The following is an 18,682-nucleotide window of genomic DNA, read 5'->3' as shown; positions in this document are numbered from 1 at the left end:
CAGGTGCCGACCCGCAGAATAACGTTATCAGGTGCCGACCCGCAGAATAACGTTATCAGGTGCCGACCCGCAGAATAACGTTATCAGGTGCCGACCCGCAGAATAACGTTATCAGGTGCCGACCAGCTGAATAACGTTATCAGGTGCCGACCCGCAGAATAACGTTATCAGGTGCCGACCCCCAGAATAACGTTATCAGGTGCCGACCCGCAGAATAATCTTATCAGGTGCTGACCCGCAGAATAATGTTATTAGGTGCCGACCCGCAGAATAATGTTATCAGGTGCCGATCCGCAGAATAATCGTATCAGGTGCTGACCCGCAGAATAACGTTATCAGGTGCCGACCCGCAGAATAACGTTATCAGGTGCCGACCCCCAGAATAACGTTATCAGGTGCCAGCTCGCAGAATAACGTTATCAGGTGCCTACCCGCAGAATAACGTTATGAGGTGCCGACCCGCAGAATAACGTTATCAGGTGCCGACCCCCAGAATAACGTTATCAGGTGCCGACCTTCAGAATAATGTTATCAGGTGCCGACCCGCAGAATAACGTTATCAGGTGCCGACCCCCAGAATAACGTTATCAGGTGCCGACCCGCAGAATAACGTTATCAGGTGCCGACCTTCAGAATAATGTTATCAGGTGCCGACCCGCAGAATAACGTTATCAGGTGCCGACCCCCAGAATAACGTTATCAGGTGCCGACCCCCAGAATAACGTTATCAGGTGCCGACCCGCAGAATAATGTTAGCAGGTGCCGACCCGCAGAATAACGTTATCAGGTGCCGACCCCCAGAATAACGTTATCAGGTGCCGACCCGCAGAATAACGTTATCAGGTGCCGACCCCCAGAATAACGTTATCAGGTGCCTACCCGCTGAATAGCGTTATCAGGTCCCGACCCCCAGAATAACGTTATCAGGTGCCGACCCGCTGAATAGCGTTATCAGGTCCCGACCCGCAGAATAATGTTATTAGGTGCCGACCCGCAGAATAATGTTATCAGGTGCCGACCCGCAGAATAACGTTATCAGGTGCGACCCCCAGAATAATGTTATCAGGTGCCGACCCCCAGAATAACGTTATCAGGTGCCGACCCGCAGAATAATGTTATTAGGTGCCGACCCGCAGAATAATCTTATCAGGTGCCGACCCGCAGAATAACGTTATCAGGTGCCGACCCGCAGAATAACGTTATCAGGTGCCGACCCCAGAATAATGTTATCAGGTGCCGACCCCCAGAATAACGTTATCAGGTCCCTACCCGCTGAATAGTGTTATCAGGTCCCGACCCGCAGAATAATATTATCATGTGCTGACCCGCAGAATAACGTTATCCTGTGCCGACCCGCAGAATAATGCTATTAGGTACCGACCCGCAGAATAACGTTATCAGGTGCCGACCAGCTGAATAACGTTATCAGGTGTCGACCCGCAGAATAACGTTATCAGGTGCCGACCCCCAGAATAACGTTATCAGGTGCCGACCCGCAGAATAATGTTAGCAGGTGCCGACCCGCAGAATAACGTTATCAGGTGCCGACCCCCAGAATAACGTTATCAGGTGCCGACCCGCAGAATAACGTTATCAGGTGCCGACCCCCAGAATAACGTTATCAGGTGCCTACCCGCTGAATAGCGTTATCAGGTCCCGACCCCCAGAATAACGTTATCAGGTGCCGACCCGCTGAATAGTGTTATCAGGTCCCGACCCGCAGAATAATATTATCAGGTGCTGACCCGCAGAATAACGTTATCCGGTGCCGACCCGCAGAATAATGCTATTAGGTACCGACCCGCAGAATAACGTTATCAGGTGCCGACCAGCTGAATAACGTTATCAGGTGTCGACCCGCAGAATAACGTTATCAGGTGCCAACCCCCAGAATAATGTTATCAGGTGCCGACCCGCAGAATAACGTTATCAGGTGCCGACCCCCAGAATAACGTTATCAGGTGCCGACCCGCAGAATAACGTTATCAGGTGCCGACCCCCAGAATAACGTTATCAGGTGCCGACCCCCAGAATAACGTTATCAGGTGCCGACCTGCAGAATAATGTTATCAGGTGCCGACCCCCAGAATAACGTTATCAGGTGCCGACCCCCAGAATAACGTTATCAGGTGCCGACCCCCAGAATAACGTTATCAGGTGCCGACCTGCAGAATAATGTTATTAGGTGCCGACCCGCAGAATAATGTTATCAGGTGCCGACCCGCACCTCCCCCCGAAAAAATTGAAGAATTGCGGTTTATGTTTCCTTCCGCTCCACTTAGAATTTTTAAAAAGTTTTGCAGTACATTATATGTTACATGAAATAGTACTAGTGGAGAGCAGACCTCGTCCCGCTGAAACACCCCGCAGGCAGCTACAGCCATGGATGGATAAAAGAGTTAGGATTTTTTGAAAGTGGGGCGGAAAAAAGTGTGCGGTCCTTAAGGGGTTAACGCTATGGGACGGGCTGTATACGAGGAACAGCTTGATATTGAAACATCTCCTGTTGTCTAACTTGTTTGGCCACCCTGCCTTCCCTGCGGGTGCGGATGTTGCTCGGTTGGGTGGTGGGTTGCGAGGGATCTTATAGGGTTGCTGATGCGGCGGACGGGTTGCGTTTTCGACAGTTTGATTATTTCCGGTCGCTTCAGTCTACCCCGTCTTATCAATAGAGGCATTTAGCTGACTTGTCCATCGTGAGTAATACTCGTGGATCTGGGATCCTCACCAAACTCTGATTGCATTACCCCTACTGACCAACCTGCGGAGACGGAGGCGGACCGGGCGAGGATCTACCGCTCACCGATTGGCATAAAATAGCCACTTCGTCCGCTAAGGTCTCAATTAATGTATCGATCACGGAAGCAGGCTGCAAACTATGAATGCGCTGACCCCCCAAACATTAGCCAGTGTGTTATCTGGGGTATCAGGTCTGTGTTTAAGGGGTTTCGGAGGAAAAGGCACCTTTTTACACATTTGGTGGGACTGCCCCAGATTTCGTCTACTCTTTAATATTAACCATTCCTAATACTGGCTCCTAAGGGGCTTCTAGATGGAACGATTATCGATCAAAGATCATTCCAACGAGCGATAATTGTTAAGACTAGACACGGGCCAACGACTGAACGAGCTCCTTCACTTCCGCCGTTCTGTTTCTGCAGGCATAAGAATCACCGTTGGCCCGTTTGCTTATTGATCGGTTCCGACGGCAACCATTCAGTCCCGCTATTCGTTTTTACAAGGACTGGACGGTGCTGGACGATTCCTGTTTGAACGAGCCAACCATGATCTGCCTGTCTAAACAGACTGCACGAGAGCGATCGAGCAGTCGCTCAAACAAGAATCGGCTCATCTACAAGGACCCCGAGTCTCCTCAGCTGGCCACTTCCAGATATACCCAAGCAGATATTTAGACGGATCTCTTTCTGATCGCTCATTGCTGGAAGAAAGCTTCGGATAGTATTGATCTTGTCAAACTCAATCTGTCCTGCATAATGATCAATGCGAGATTGGCTGCCCTGACAGATCAGGAGGAACATTTTGAAAGAACCTGGAGGCCCTGATACCGATACTCCCTTACCCTGCGGCTATGGAAGCCGTCAAGCCCGGATTCTCCCAGTAAATGGGAGCCGACTTATTAGCGCTTCTTCCACCCCCCTATTTAATTTGCATTCCGTTTCGCTTATCATCACCATCATGGGGATAATTGTATTACACAATTCCTTCCCCCTAAAGGCCCATTTACACAGGACGATTATCGGGCAAACGATGCCCAACACTCGTCCCTGTGTCTCCGCACTCCCATGCTCCTGCACGGGAGCTAGCAGAGCTGGCTGGGCCACGGAGCAGCCAGCAGGGGGCGGGGCAGTGCAGGAGATTTCTCGCCTCTTGCTCCCCCGCCCCTCTCCATTGCCATAACACAGCGGCCGTTCACTACTGAGCGGCGGCTGTTTAGGCTGACCAATGAGCGATGAGCTGATCTTTCATGCTGCATAAACAATGAGTGATGAAGCTCATTGCTGATCGCTCATTTTATGCAGCCGTCGTTCAGCCGTCGCTCCATGATGCAGCCAGCTCCCACGGGAAAGCGGAGACACAGGGACAAGTGTCGGGCATCGTTTGCCTGACATTCATTCCGTGTAAATGGGGCTTTTAGTGATTTGCTCATTCCCTCCAACCCTTCACCTCCCCACTCCCCATACCCAACTATTCCTTTGGTGCCTGACATGTCTCCCACAGGTTATTATTGTAATCCCCTTTAAACTTTGCAATTTACCACCTACTAAGTTTATTCGAACCTCCTTGGAATGGCCCGATGACTTCTTTATTATTCTATGTGTTACGGATTAGGAGTGTGGACGCACTGGGACAACCAACCAGCCTGGCCTAGACCAGTCCTGGTGTGGTTGGCAACTGACTCCTACAGTAAGGCCTCATGTCCACGGGCGGATCGGATTCTGCATGCAGGAGCCCACAGCGGAATCTGATCCTACCCGTCTCCGAGGACACTGTGGGACCTCTACTTACCCATCCGGGTCTTCTGCGGGTCTTCTCTTCTTCGTCGATGTGTGCGGAAGTTTTTTTTTAAACTTCTGTCTCATGTAGCCCTTGCATGTCCTCAGAGCGATCGAGCATTCACTCACACAAAGTGAACATGACATGGCGCATGCGTGACACCAATTCTGGACTGCGCATGCGCGTATTCCAATGCAGATACAGCAGGTTCTTCTGTACGTCCAACCAGGCAATGAACGCTACGTCACTTGTGATGCGGCATACATTGCCCTGGTTGGAAGTAATCGGCCCAGCATTAACATAAGACAACTGGAAATTCAGAAAAGTTGCTTTTTCCACCCAACCTGTCCAGGAGCAGATGTAACCGCTGTAGGATACTTACTATAGCATCCAGGATTTATAGGACTTATTGGATATTTTTACATCTCACACAAGTCAGGATAAAATATAAATAAATAGATTTATTAAATAGAAATTCCATATAAATGACATTTCCTGCTCTGTAATAATCCATATTATACTCTGTAGCTCGCAGTCTTCTCACACATCCCATCCACTCTTGCATCGCTTGCGTCTCCCCTATTGTATCAGGCTCATTCATACTACCCGTGTCGCGCTCATCCATCCCCCTCCCTAGTAGTCCGGTAAGCCGCTCCACCTCATGTAGCAGCACTATGATTTCTGCTGTCGAAGGTAGAAGAGGTGAGGTACTGGATATGGCCATTAGATGGCGCTGGGTCTCAAGGTTCCATGACTTGTCCTATAAATAACAGCGAACCTGCAAGAGAGAGTGGAAAACTGTGAATGATGTGTGCAAAGTGCAGCAATGCTCTTCCTGTATGTAGCAATGTCTTTACACAATGCCATGCAATGCAATTAACAGTGTAGCATTCCCCTAGGAGCCAGTAACATGAGTGAGACATGAGGCACCATCAGCCTCAGCGGTATATCTGACTTCTGGTGGGTTTAGGGTCTTTGCCAAGCCTTGACAGTGTCTGTCTATGGCATCATGGAGTCTGCATGTTCTACACGTGGTTGCATAAGTTTCTTGTACTACAGTTTTCTACAGACATGCAGATATACTTTAAGGGGGTTGTACCAAAATCGACTTTTATCACCTATCCATAGTAAAGGTGATAAAAGTCTGATCAGTGGGGGTCTCACCGCTGTGACCCCAACTGATCCTGAGAATGGAGGTCCTGTGTCCCTCTCTTCTCGTCAGTGCAGGCTCACTGCAACCCCCACAGTAAGGAGGAGATTAAATGCAGCAGCGGTCGAGCATATGTGATGCAGCTCCATTCAATGTCAATGAAGCTTTCGGAGATAGCTGAGCACTTCTACTCGGCTACTTCCATCAGCCCTATTGAAGATGAATGGAGTGGCGCCATGTATGCGCAACCATGACTTCAGGCGGTGTAGTGAGCACGCAGTAAGACATGGGACTCTTGTTCTTGAGATCGGTGATGGTCTCAGTATTGAGATCCTCACCAATCAGACTTTTATCACCTATCCTATGAATAAGCGATAAAAGTCAATTTTGGTACAACCCCTTTAAGGGAACGGCTTCTTCTACAAGTGATCTTAGTCAGGGCTTGAGTTCACGGGGACAGTTTGAACTTCTTTAATATGTAATATCTTTGGACAATGATGGGGGTGATAATTACCCCAGGATCCTTTATCTGGACCCATCACTGCCTATAATGAGTTTGTGTTAGAGATATGGAGAATAAAAAGGACTTCACCCCACAGGAGACACTTTACCAAGGAACATTAGGCTTTCTAATTATTCATAGCCATGTGGATTTTGCTTGCCCAAAGGGCCTTTCACTGGGCCCATTGCGGTTCCTAATGTGTTGAACTATTGACATATTGACCACTGCACCCACACTTTAACACTAGTCCCTACATTCTCACTGTACATAACAGACTATTATAGCCAAAAAAGGCAAGATTAGCAGAAAACAAATGTCAAGGTTGAGGTTTTCAGACATGTAGAACCATTCGGCTTGTTGGAGCTATGCTATTAAAATCCTACATTTAGGATCCTTAGATTACCATAGTATATTCTAGAACTGTTGAAATGTGTCACCTTTATATTATACAAACTCCACACGGCTATACATATCTATACCTCCAGCCACAACCAAGGGTTAGATGCATGTTAAAGCAAGCTATACTTGTGTTTACATCAGGCCTTACCTGTTGGATTGTGCCGGATAATGAACAAAAATGGACGATCCATGATGACCTCGAGAGGGGCCATTCTAGCCAGGAGTATTGCGGCTGTGAAGAGGAAAGAATAATAGAAATGTCTGTTTTGTCCATCTCTCCCGTGTTATACTAATATAACCATAGTCATCCCCGGTGGCTTTAACTGCTGGGTAACCTTGGTTGGACCTATGTTAGATTGACAGACATACGGGTGGGCAGCAGGGAAGATTTGGACCGCACTTAGGGGATGTCTGGTTCAGGTAGTGCTCTATTATAGGAAGAGGTGCTTATATTGTAGAAGAGCTTCTTGAGTATTATCTGAACTGGACGTCCTGGACTTGTCCTCTTGTATCTTCACCACTGCTCACCCACAAGTCTTGCCAGAAGCACATTCAAGACAAGATTGCGTCTTGTACCAACATCTTCCTAAAGACCCTTTCAGGTCTCTCAAACCCATATATATGTAATCCCATACAACTTCCCATCTCTAATTGTGGGAGAAGAGTCACTTTCTTACCCGTTGCGGATGATGCTCTTGTTCCGCTCTCCGTCACCTCGACCTTGACTTTCTGGAAAGCTTCTGATACATGAAGGGGCTTTTCGGCTGCAACAAAAAAATGGTCTAAATGAGAATGACAGCAAACCAATATAGAAATATGTACGTCTATGTGAACTCCGGCTGCCCGTGTCATGCTTTACGGTGGTCATTGCTTACATGACAGTCGGCTGAAGTCAGCTTTTTCTGCGGAGAACATGTCTGTGACTCCAAGACGTTGCAGTGGACTTTTCAAGTTGACTTCACTGGTCAGAGAGAATCTGAGAACACAAAAGAACATGAGTTTATATAAAATTAATCATCGATGTACCCATAATTTTGCCAACCCAACTAAGAACCAAGGGAGGTCCAAAGCAGGAAGTCTCTGACGCATTTTGGCATCTACTGGTGGCTATAGACACAATGATAGCATTTGCCCAGTTTTTGCTCACATTGTTTTCTTCTTTATGTCTAGGGATCGTACTTACTTGGGCAAAACGAAAAGGCGTGTTGATCTCCTCATACTGTTTTTCCATTCAGTGATAAGTTCAGGAGTCAGCATGTCTGTAATGGTGGACAGTGCCACCCCTTTCTCATAAGGAGCAGCTATCAACATGCTGACCTCATCTCCTTTATATGGGAGTTCGATGACATCATAATACACTCCCTCTGGAGTCTCAAGCTCACCTGAAGAGAAAATATTGATTGTTAACCCGTTGACTTAGTGCTTATGTTTCAATAGTGATATACAACACAATATGGATGGACGGTACTTACTGTAGTTATACTTGGCCGTGTTTTCCATCATTTTTACTTTCACCTGAGAGCCATCTGGTCGGTAGAATGGCCTCTCGTGAGTGTCCTTTTCTGGGAAAGGGAGGACCCATTTTCCATCAAAATGCACAGCACTGAGCAGGACCAGACGGGTAAGTGGGGGAATGGAGTTACTTTCCAATAAGTCCTTGATCATACCTATGTAAGAGAAGACATGGGTCAGATGTATGGGGGGTCAGAAGGAAGAAAAGAAGATATGTAACACTGTGTAGCGATATGGGTCTATCCATCCAGTCTCCATTCTCACCATCTGTTTGGTTCTCCACCCATTGGTTTAGGATGTCCTTGGCTTGAGATGAGTCGGTGAAGTTGACTTGGGTTACATGTCGTCGGAAGGTAGAGTAGAACCTCTGAAGAAAACCTGGTGTCAGCTCAAGATCCCGCTGAACAAAAAGTCCATCTGCTACATGGACAGATTTAGCATCTTCACTGGAGGCAAGAGATCCACAGACCTGCTCTCTCAGCTTACGGATTGATGCAGCCACAGTCCGCTCTGGAGAAAAAAATAGCTAATCATAAGTAGAAGGTCAACAGAACGGAATCGAATTCTGTTCATTAACTAGAATCTCACTAAAGCTTCTGTCCAAATTCCAAGCATTCTTCCAGCTCCCCCATCCCACAAGCCAACGGGGTGTAGAGGGAGAGAGAAAAATACTAGGAAATTGCACATCGTCCAAATTCCGACTTCCAGGACACCTTTTCTACGTCTCTACACATTTAGCATTCATATGATCCCGACCCACTGCAGAATTATAACAACCGTGTGTAAATGTCCACGTCTCCTCATCTTACCTGAGTATCCATAGTTAAGGACCTGCCGTAGTTGTTCCATTGTCTTCCTGGCCGTTCCGTACTGTAGAATATTTAAAACCGAGGATACCCCATAGGGCGAGAAACCTAAATTTGTATCCTTGTTCTCCTGTAGGATCTCCTTGAATAATCGCACCCCAAAGCTTGCATCTTTCTCGGCCACATGGGTCAAGATTTTGGAACGAGAAGCCAGTGCGGTCCATGAAAACAGGACCAGTATGAGTATCCTGAGGAAGGCAGAGAGATAATCCAGTGAGCATCATTCACTGCGCAGCATGTTGAGGTGGTACCATAATGGGCACCACTTGTGACTCTGGTAAGGTACCTTCCCCTAGCCACAGAATATAGCCAAAAATAGCTGTATTTGCAACAGTACAGGTTTATGCCCCATTACCCCAGCCCTTCCCCATGCTACTATATACTGAGCCCTAAGTATAGTCTAACATTGCAGTTGGCCTCAAATATTCCCCCATTGCCATCCCCTTCAAAAGAATATTTATAACAGTGAAGTAGGAAATAAAAGGAGTTGGGGTCATAGACATAGTTAACGGTCTGTCACTTCTATAGTGTCCCCCTATGCTATGGTTCCCTTGGTACAAACCAAAACGTAACCCTTTGCAATCCAATTATGGATTCAGGGTTTTCTAGGGGGCTTTCTCTTTCTGCCATTATACAATGGCGCCATCTGCTGACTAGAGCCAGTACTGCGATTTGTGACATGCTGGAGAGGCCTCCAACAACAAAGTGGCCAGTAATCTACAGTAAGAATACCCTGCCGGACGTCTTCTGACATCGGAGGTATACAACCTTCAATCAGAATGTCTTCAGACGTCAGGCAGTGGATTGGAAAGGGTTAATATTAAATTTGGCCATAACCTTAAAGCTCAGCTTCACTTCTAAAACTCCTCGTTATAAACCTACATAAAACTGCAACTTGATTACTTTGTACTGATTTTAAGTTATAGCACTCCTTTCACTCCAGTCACCTCCAAAGCTGCATGCCAATATTAGTCAGCTGCCTTTGGAGACAGACTACATTGCTGTTAAATATGCAGCCTAAGAGCGAAGTGAAGAGTAATGGAAAATCCTGCAGAATTTTGAATGCAGCTTTGGATGTGAACAGAGTATAAAATTAGAAATCAGTACAAAATAAGTAAAAGTTTAGCTGTAAACAGTGCAAAGTTACTCCGGACACTTATTATGCCCACTTACCATGTGTTGCAAGCCATTCTCCCTAGAGCTAGAGTTCTGTAATGTTAGGCTGTGCAGTATACCTGCAGCTGTATAGTATTAGGAAGAGTCTCCCAGCTGTCTGCTGTATCAGTCTGACCCAGCCTGGATCTTATATTCAGTCCGGCCGCCCCCGGGAACAGGGGAGGGGGGGGGGGGGTGTTTCCTAATACATGAGGAAACCTCATGTTCAGTCTAGCAGTGCCAGATGTGAATAATAGCAACAGCTTGTGGTGTGTGAGTGTTCATATTTAACAATCTGTCAGTCAGTGTGATGTCACCCGCAGACATGGATGGCTATGGCAGCTATTCCTGCCACTGGGATATTACTGGAAGGCCTAGAGGACAGTGAAAACATGATAAAAGCCAACAGGAAACAGAATGTGGCCGAAGATAGATGCCAAATATACACTCAACACAACTCTATAGGATGCTGGAACTTATACGGCATTATTCCCTTCTGTGAAATACTCCAAATTTATCACTAAAGCCTTTAGGAAGAAAGGTCAATGCCCAACATAGTAACATAGTGTATAAGGCTGAATGAAGACAATGTCCGTCTAGTTCAGCCTGTTTTCACCCCCTTCCCCTTTGTTGGTCCAGAGGTAGTAGTTACAGGCAGAGGCGTAACTTAAAGCTCCTGGGCCCCAATGCAAAATGTGTAGCGGGGCCCCTAATTATAATGTTTTGTTAATAGTACTGGGCTACCTATATAAAGAAGAGAGGCCTTATGGGCCCCCTAAAGCTCCTGGGCCCGGGTGCAACCGCATCCCCTGCATCCTCTATAGTTACGCCCCTGGTTACAGGAATAGCAGTACTAGTAATAGAAGTGGTTGTTACAATAGTAGTAGTAGTGGTAATAGAAGTAGTTGTTACAGTAGTAGTGGTAATAGAAGGAGTAGTTACAGTAGTAGTAGTGGTAATAGAAGTAGCAGTAGTGGTAATAGAAGTAGTAGTTACAGTAGTAGTAGTGGTAATAGAAGTAGCAGTAGTGGTAATAGAAGTAGTAGTTACAGTAGTAGTAGTGGTAATAGAAGTAGCAGTAGTGGTTATAGAAGTAGTAGTTACAGTAGCAGTAGTGGTAATAGAAGTAGCAGTAGTGGTAATAGAAGTAGTAGTTACAGTAGCAGTAGTGGTAATAGAAGTAGCAGTAGTGGTAATAGAAGTAGTAGTTACAGTAGCAGTAGTGGTAATAGAAGTAGCAGTAGTGGTTATAGAAGTAGTAGTTACAGTAGCAGTAGTGGTAATAGAAGTAGCAGTAGTGGTAATAGAAGTAGTAGTTACAGTAGCAGTAGTGGTAATAGAAGTAGCAGTAGTGGTAATATAAGTAGTAGTTACAGTAGTAGTAGTAGTAGTGGTGGTAATAGAAGTAGCAGTAGTGGTAATAGAAGTAGTTGTTACAGTAGTAGTAGTGGTAATAGAAGTAGTTGTTACAGTAGTAGTAGTAGTAGTGGTGGTAATAGAAGTAGCAGTAGTGGTAATAGAAGTAGTAGTTACAGTAGCAGTAATGGTAATAGAAGTAGCAGTAGTGATAATAGAAGTAGTAGTTACAGTAGCAGTAGTGGTAATAGAAGTAGCAGTAGTGGTAATAGAAGTAGTTGTTACAGTAGTAGTAGTGGTAATAGAAGTAGCAGTTACAGTAGTAGTGGTAGTACCTGTAATGGAAATTAAGGTATTATAATTGTTATATGAATTAAAACTGCGCAATTAGAGACGCCATTGAAATATACCAGGAGAAGTTACTTCACAAACTAGGGACATATTTCTAGATGAGATAAGAATATCAAGAAGCTTCCACATGTTAGCTGAAGGGGCCCTAGGAATAACAAGATACTAAGGGAGGGGTTGACGCCTCACACTAAAACTAGAGAATAATGTTCATAAACTAGAAATATGTGGATGTGTATATATATGAATATACATGTATGTATATGTATATATGTGCATATGTATGTGTATGTATATATGAAGGTGCACATGTATGTATGTGTGCCTATATGTATGTAAATGTGGGTATATAAGTAATATTTAATATTACGCCACAGAGTCATGAAAAGGACTACACAAAATGGCCGACCACATGCTTTGCTAAAGTACAGGGAATACATGTGTGTTGATAAGATAAGAACTTCGAGCTACTTGGGCCCCTCAGCACTCCATCAAGAGGTTATTCACTGCTGACTTGGAAGATTCTGGAAGGTATGCAAATGAAGGGTTAAGTTGACCTATGACAAATGTTGGATTGGAAACTAACCAATAAACTGCATAGTTAATTGTCCAATGATGTTGCGACACCCCATTGTAAGGGGACTATAAATAAAGATGCCCGACATCGATTTGTTGGGAATTCTTTGATGAATCCATAACTGTGTGGGCTCTGTCATTTAATTCCTCCGTCATATGACGTACTGAACTCTAGGTGTGGCAGCCCTACTGCACGGGTCACCTAGACTTCAGTCACAGGGCACACTCTGCTGTCCCTCATCAGGCTATCGCCGTAGCATGGGTCATATGACGTCATTCACGAGGTACACTCCGCTTTCCCTAGACGGCCATATATTTTTGCCGCAACATTTTTGGTGGAGAATGAAGCGGGCCTCACAACAGCACCCCTAGCCACGGACGCTCCGGAGGTGGAGACCAGGACACAGAGAGACCGCGGTAAGTAACCCATTGTGTTACTGCCTGTCTCCTGAGCTCTGCTCCCTGGTCTGTGGTTTGGTGTGTGACGTGATGCGCTGTTTAGTGTACTAGTGAATGTTGCTGCTTTAAATGTGCTTATCTGTTCCCTCCTATGTGCTCTGCCACATCTCTTTGTGTAACTTTTCCTGTATTGACTGTCGCTGGCTGCAAGGTCTTAGACTGACACTTTTATGGTATGTCTAAATGTGTTAATGACTATTCTATATGTGATGACAAAGTTTTGCGTGTACAGAGACTCCCTTGACTGAGGGAATAAGACCTTTTAAGCATTTCATAGACTGACAATACAGAAGGGAACAGCCTGCAGATATATATGTACATGTCACGTGCACGCTATATAATGACCCAGATGACAAGACTGACTTGACCGTTATATGTGACACAACTTAAGATACAGTGCAGTTAAAGAAGCATAAAGATGCTGTTATTCAAATAACTTACTGTTGATGAGTGCGTTCTTGTCAGTTGCAATGAGTTAACTTACCGCAACCCGTCTGTAGCAGATTACACTAATTTTGGTAGACTGCCAATTGACTTCTTAGAGACTGAATATGTATAGATAAGAGTTTATTGCTGTCACCGCAACTTGGGGAGAATTGTATATATATATTTTACATTATTACTTAATTAATTAATTTAATTTAATTAATTGCATTCCTAGTGGAGTTTTTATGATTTTTGTTAACAACACATATTTGATAGATTGCTGTGAGGTGCCTGTAGGTCTTCAGCAGCTGATAATTCCCCAGCATTATAAGTGTATATGTGTAATCCAATTTCACTGTGTCAGAGACGTGAATTGGACAATGACCCAATGTACTGTATTGCCCTTAAGTCACTGATGTATGAACAGCAGTAGCAGTTGAGTTGCCCCCATTTCCCATAACTATATACATGTATGGCATGGATGCCAATGTATAGATGCCGGCCGGCTAAAATGTTGTTGTTTCTCTGAGTGATAAGTTCTTTTGGTCCTGAGGTAGGTGAAATTCAGCTTATTCACCACCGTGACCTGGGTATGCGCAACCTGGGTAGGACGATGAAGTGAGCCATTATATTAAGCTTTATATCATCACCCATCTTGGTCACTTTGGGGTGGTATCAACCCCATAGGGTACAAGACGGAGGTGGATTTTTTTTTCGCCTAGTGACCCGTCGTGACGGCACTGGGGTGGTATCAGCCCCAGACGGCTGTGCATAGACAAAGGGGGGGGGGGGGAGCATCCACCTATGTGATGACATTTGTACATGGTTTTGCAGGATACACCTGAGGCTTAGTAATAACCAGTTGGATCATGGAAGGCTCACTGGGAAATGAGGGGGAAGGGGAAGTATGTGTTCAAACGCCCACTAGGCAGATAATCCACGAGACAGTAAGCACCCCTGTCAGATGCGCTGATTGCAATAGATTGACTTTTAAGAGTGTCGATAACTTAGACAATAGAGACACAGTAGTGACAGATGACAGAACATCTTCGCATACACACACAGTTACTGGACTGGGACAGTGTACAGAGTTTATACAAGTTAACATTGACAATGACAATCTTCGCAAGCAACTTTATGCTCAGACACTAGACATCCAGGAAAAGAGAAAGCCTATAACACAGCTGAGAAAGATTGGGCGAAGATATAGGATGCTGTATAGACAGCTTAGGGTCCAGCATAAAAGGTTAATATTACTGACTTGTTACCCTGCTGTACTGGTGAGACATCTGCATACAGAGACCACCAACCGCTGCCCTTTCAAATAATGTGTTCAGAATGCAGTATTATATGTTTTGTTGTTATCTGAGCTGTTGATAGAATTTCCCTTTACATTTAATAACTGCATATCTCTATAGTATTTGTACATGGTTTATATATTTTGTTTTCTGCCTCTCACAACCAGTAGGTGGCCACTGCTGGAAAGTGACGGTTTTGGTAAGAACACAATGTCAGCATTACAATATAGACCCTTAGTTTTAGCTGATGCATGTAACTGCCCTTGGTAAATTAGTATTTCACCTGTACTACAAAAAATTGTGAACATGAGTACTAAATAATTATAACATACATAGAAAATGTACAGCTCAGGCTGTGTATGATATATATTGAGAATATATGTATTCGTTCTGCTTATTTCAAGTGCTATACAGTCCTCACAGGTATATTACAGTCAGACTCTCGGGTTTGTCTGGCATTCCTAATTGGCGGAAAGATAAATAAGTATATAGGATTAACACATTTTTATGTCAAGGACATGCCCAGTATATGTATCAGGGCAGTATTGTGGTATTTATTTTGAAACATGTGTACAGTTTCTTCTACCCCCATATTTTGTTTTGTGGTGTGGTGTACTTCTAAATCCGGCAGAAGCCATGTGGCTGGATTGGGCGCTATACCGCACTTTGGTCTTCCGCTGGATTTAGAAGGGGGGAGAAAGACTGAGAATATTTTAGCTTTTTTTAGTTACAGTAATAGGATGCACTCCTGTCACCTGACCGCATTACCCTCATGTCACAAGAAACTGAGGGGTTTGAATATGTAAAATGATGAACTGATGGCTAATTTAGATTTTAAGTTTTGTTTTGTAGATGGCTGAGGATACCAGGAACATGGCAGGTACAGCGGTATGTAGTAGTCACACAGAATGAGGTAACTAAAGCAGAACCATTTCCACCTCATCTGTCAGCACAGGAGGCGGAAGTGAAGGCCCTGACAGAAGCATGTAGAGCGGCAGAGGGTAAGGCAAACATATTCACAGATTACTGCCTAACATGCAGGCTCTTATGTTGCTTACATAGCTAGGGATAATAGAGGAGGACTGAATAGAAGCAAAAGGAAATGCACGTGTGGGCACTGCTGCCAAGGCAGCTGTAGCAAGACCTAGGGTAAGAGGGTTAGGTCAACGTCCAAACCTGTAACCCCGGCCCCTCCAGTGAGCTTAATAACTGAGCTGCTGGACGAAGGCAGGGGCAAGCCAGACGGACGCCGGTCTGTGTGAAGAGACCACTGCTTATGTTTCTCTCATGCCCTCTACTCAATGATGGCCCATTGTGCACATAGAGAAACACACCAGTCAAAGACTGATGTGAAACCTTGTGTCTCAACATTGGATTATTCCTGGATTCAGCACGGTCGCAGCCAGGTATACCCAGGAGCATATGACCTGTGCTTTACATACATAGGGAGAGTAGTGAAGACAGCACAGAGGCACACACCTGGGCCGCTCTACCCACTTCTAAAGGTTGCAAATTTGTATATTATGCCATATCTGTGTTGACAGCTTATCTGTATACGTTAAGGCCTGTCCGATCAGGTATCGTTTTGCCACTACAGAGGCAGCAACCGAATTGTTGAACGAGGTAATTTTGTGGTTATGGGATTCCAGAGACAATAGAAATAACGGCTTTTCACACTCCCTGCCACCCTTCCTTCTGCATTGTATCCCCTTTGGATTAGCTTCCAGTACAGGGCGGTACTTTCAGCAGAAGTTGCAGATACAGTATGGTACTTTCTCTGGATATGTACAGGCCCTGTAGAAACATTTATATTTGATGCATAAACCAGTGTTTGCTTCCCTTCCAGATCCTGACTCCGTGTATACAACACATGTTCTGGAGCCAGGATATTGGAAACATGTTCTGATGATAACAGCCACTTCAGTGAAGCCTGAAGGGAAAACAAACTGGGTTCACGCTGGTCACTGCCAGAGAGTGACCGTGGCAGGAGAGTAATCATGTATCATTGTACCCTATGTAAAATAAATGTAATAATTATCCTCATAATAATAATGGGGAAGGGGTAATGGTATGACACCCTACTGGGAGCAATAGGTATTGCAGTGGGAGTACTGAACTTTACTGATATGATCTCAGGCCAGAGCAAATGAGGCTCAGGCAGTAAATCTACAGGCCCAGTAGACGCCATTCATTTATTCTCCGCAGTGTTTAATGTTTGGATTGTGATACAATGTGTTAAGAATTTTAAAATGCTAGCTTAGCTGCTCAGCCTAATTGCTTAAATATTAGAGTGTTAATGCTATAGAATGTAGGTTCAGAGATATATGTATACTCAGTCTAACTTAATGACCAATAATGAGCATTTGTGAAGAAATATTATCTGATTGATGAAAAACACTTACAAATCACACATTGAGACTGAGAAACAGAAAAATATAAACTTTAAAGTGTCTAATATTTATATGTATTCTTCTAACATTGTGGAATTGTTGTCCCTCCAGTATCACCTCTAAGGAGAAATCTCCATGATGTCTATCATACTGGTTGACCTAATCTATGAAGCTATTGAGCCATAGAGCAAAGCAGCAAATACTGTTCGCTTACAAAGACTGCATTCTGCATGAGTTATGGACAGCTGAACAAAGATGGACTGTACTTTGAAATGTGTTTCCTAAACACCTCTTTACAATATTGTGTTCCGCTTCTGCTTGTCTCATGAAGACACACGCACGCTCCTTCTCCTACCCAGGGATAGCATAGCTGCCACAGGTTCCAGCGAGGGGATGCCCTACGGGGTGTTACCTTGTATGGGTAAAGGGTGTGGACTCCTGAAGAGAGCCCAAGGCGTTTATGCCCTTCTCCCAGTGTTAGGTAAGGCAACCTGCTCCTGTAGGATAGTTTAGTTTGGGGTCAGGAAAGAGAATGAGATATTTGCGTGGTATAACATAGTAGGACAGCAGAGGTGATCTCAAAACAGTGGAAACAATGAAGAATACATATTTGTGTCATGATAATAAAATTGTATATGTGTCTTTGAGTTAACATATATTGAAATATTAAGAGTAGCAGTAATAGGGCTGATCGGGAAGATAATAAAGTGTTGTGTTTCTTAGAAATTTAAACTCTAGGAGTTGACATATCAAGTAACATATTGGGTGAGTATATACATGATGTAAGAATAAATCATGTACGTCGCTGTTCTCTTAAGGAGCAAGTAACCAAGGTCCAGGTAATGCTCTCTGGTATGTTAAAAAGTGATTAAAGCACTATAACTACCTACGAGACCAGGAACTGGTAATGAGACACCTGTTATCACAGGGGTCATCCTTGAAAAAAGCATAAGATAATAGCGACATAGAATATGACGTGTTCTTTGAATGTATATATTTTACTAATTGTGAAGAGGAGGACGTTAAGAAGCCACCGCAGGAAGATTGCATTGCCCAGTTTCAAATCATATAAGAGGAGGAGATGTAATGGAAATTAAGGTATTATAATTGTTATATGAATTAAAACTGCGCAATTAGAGACGCCATTGAAATATACCAGGAGAAGTTACTTCACAAACTAGGGACATATTTCTAGATGAGATAAGAATATCAAGAAGCTTCCACATGTTAGCTGAAGGGGCCCTAGGAATAACAAGATACTAAGGGAGGGGTTGACGCCTCACACTAAAACTAGAGAATAATGTTCATAAACTAGAAATATGTGGATGTGTATATATATGAATATACATGTATGTATATGTATATATGTGCATATGTATGTGTATGTATATATGAAGGTGCACATGTATGTATGTGTGCCTATATGTATGTAAATGTGGGTATATAAGTAATATTTAATATTACGCCACAGAGTCATGAAAAGGACTACACAAAATGGCCGACCACATGCTTTGCTAAAGTACAGGGAATACATGTGTGTTGATAAGATAAGAACTTCGAGCTACTTGGGCCCCTCAGCACTCCATCAAGAGGTTATTCACTGCTGACTTGGAAGATTCTGGAAGGTATGCAAATGAAGGGTTAAGTTGACCTATGACAAATGTTGGATTGGAAACTAACCAATAAACTGCATAGTTAATTGTCCAATGATGTTGCGACACCCCATTGTA

The 18,682-nt window shown here is 44.3% G+C and overlaps 1 protein-coding gene across 1 annotated transcript; it reads right to left on the bottom strand.

Annotated features, from left to right (window-relative positions):
• Positions 1–4,956: 4,956 nt before the first annotated feature.
• Positions 4,957–10,240, bottom strand: SERPINE1 (serpin family E member 1). The gene is made up of 9 exons (XM_066593766.1): positions 10,118–10,240; positions 8,888–9,132; positions 8,343–8,588; positions 8,039–8,233; positions 7,750–7,948; positions 7,442–7,542; positions 7,244–7,330; positions 6,715–6,798; positions 4,957–5,293 (listed from the first exon to the last, which is right to left on the bottom strand). The coding sequence occupies exons 1-9, from the start codon at positions 10,132–10,134 to the stop codon at positions 5,256–5,258; spliced, it is 1,212 nt and encodes a 403-aa protein (XP_066449863.1). The 5' UTR covers positions 10,135–10,240; the 3' UTR covers positions 4,957–5,255.
• Between the last annotated feature and the right edge of the window lie 8,442 nt (positions 10,241–18,682).

Source organism: Eleutherodactylus coqui, chromosome 2, assembly GCF_035609145.1.
Source record: "Eleutherodactylus coqui strain aEleCoq1 chromosome 2, aEleCoq1.hap1, whole genome shotgun sequence".
Classification (NCBI taxonomy): domain Eukaryota; kingdom Metazoa; phylum Chordata; class Amphibia; order Anura; family Eleutherodactylidae; genus Eleutherodactylus; species Eleutherodactylus coqui.
This window is presented reverse-complemented; position numbering and strand designations above follow the sequence as displayed.

Excerpts from the sequence above, each read along its gene's own strand:
- SERPINE1 (XM_066593766.1), bottom strand. Across the intron at positions 8,589-8,887 it reads CCTTAACTATGGATACTCAG|AGCGGACTGTGGCTGCATCA; the intron begins GTAAGATGAGGA and ends TTTTTTCTCCAG. Across the intron at positions 7,949-8,038 it reads CACGGCCAAGTATAACTACA|GTGAGCTTGAGACTCCAGAG; the intron begins GTAAGTACCGTC and ends TTTTCTCTTCAG.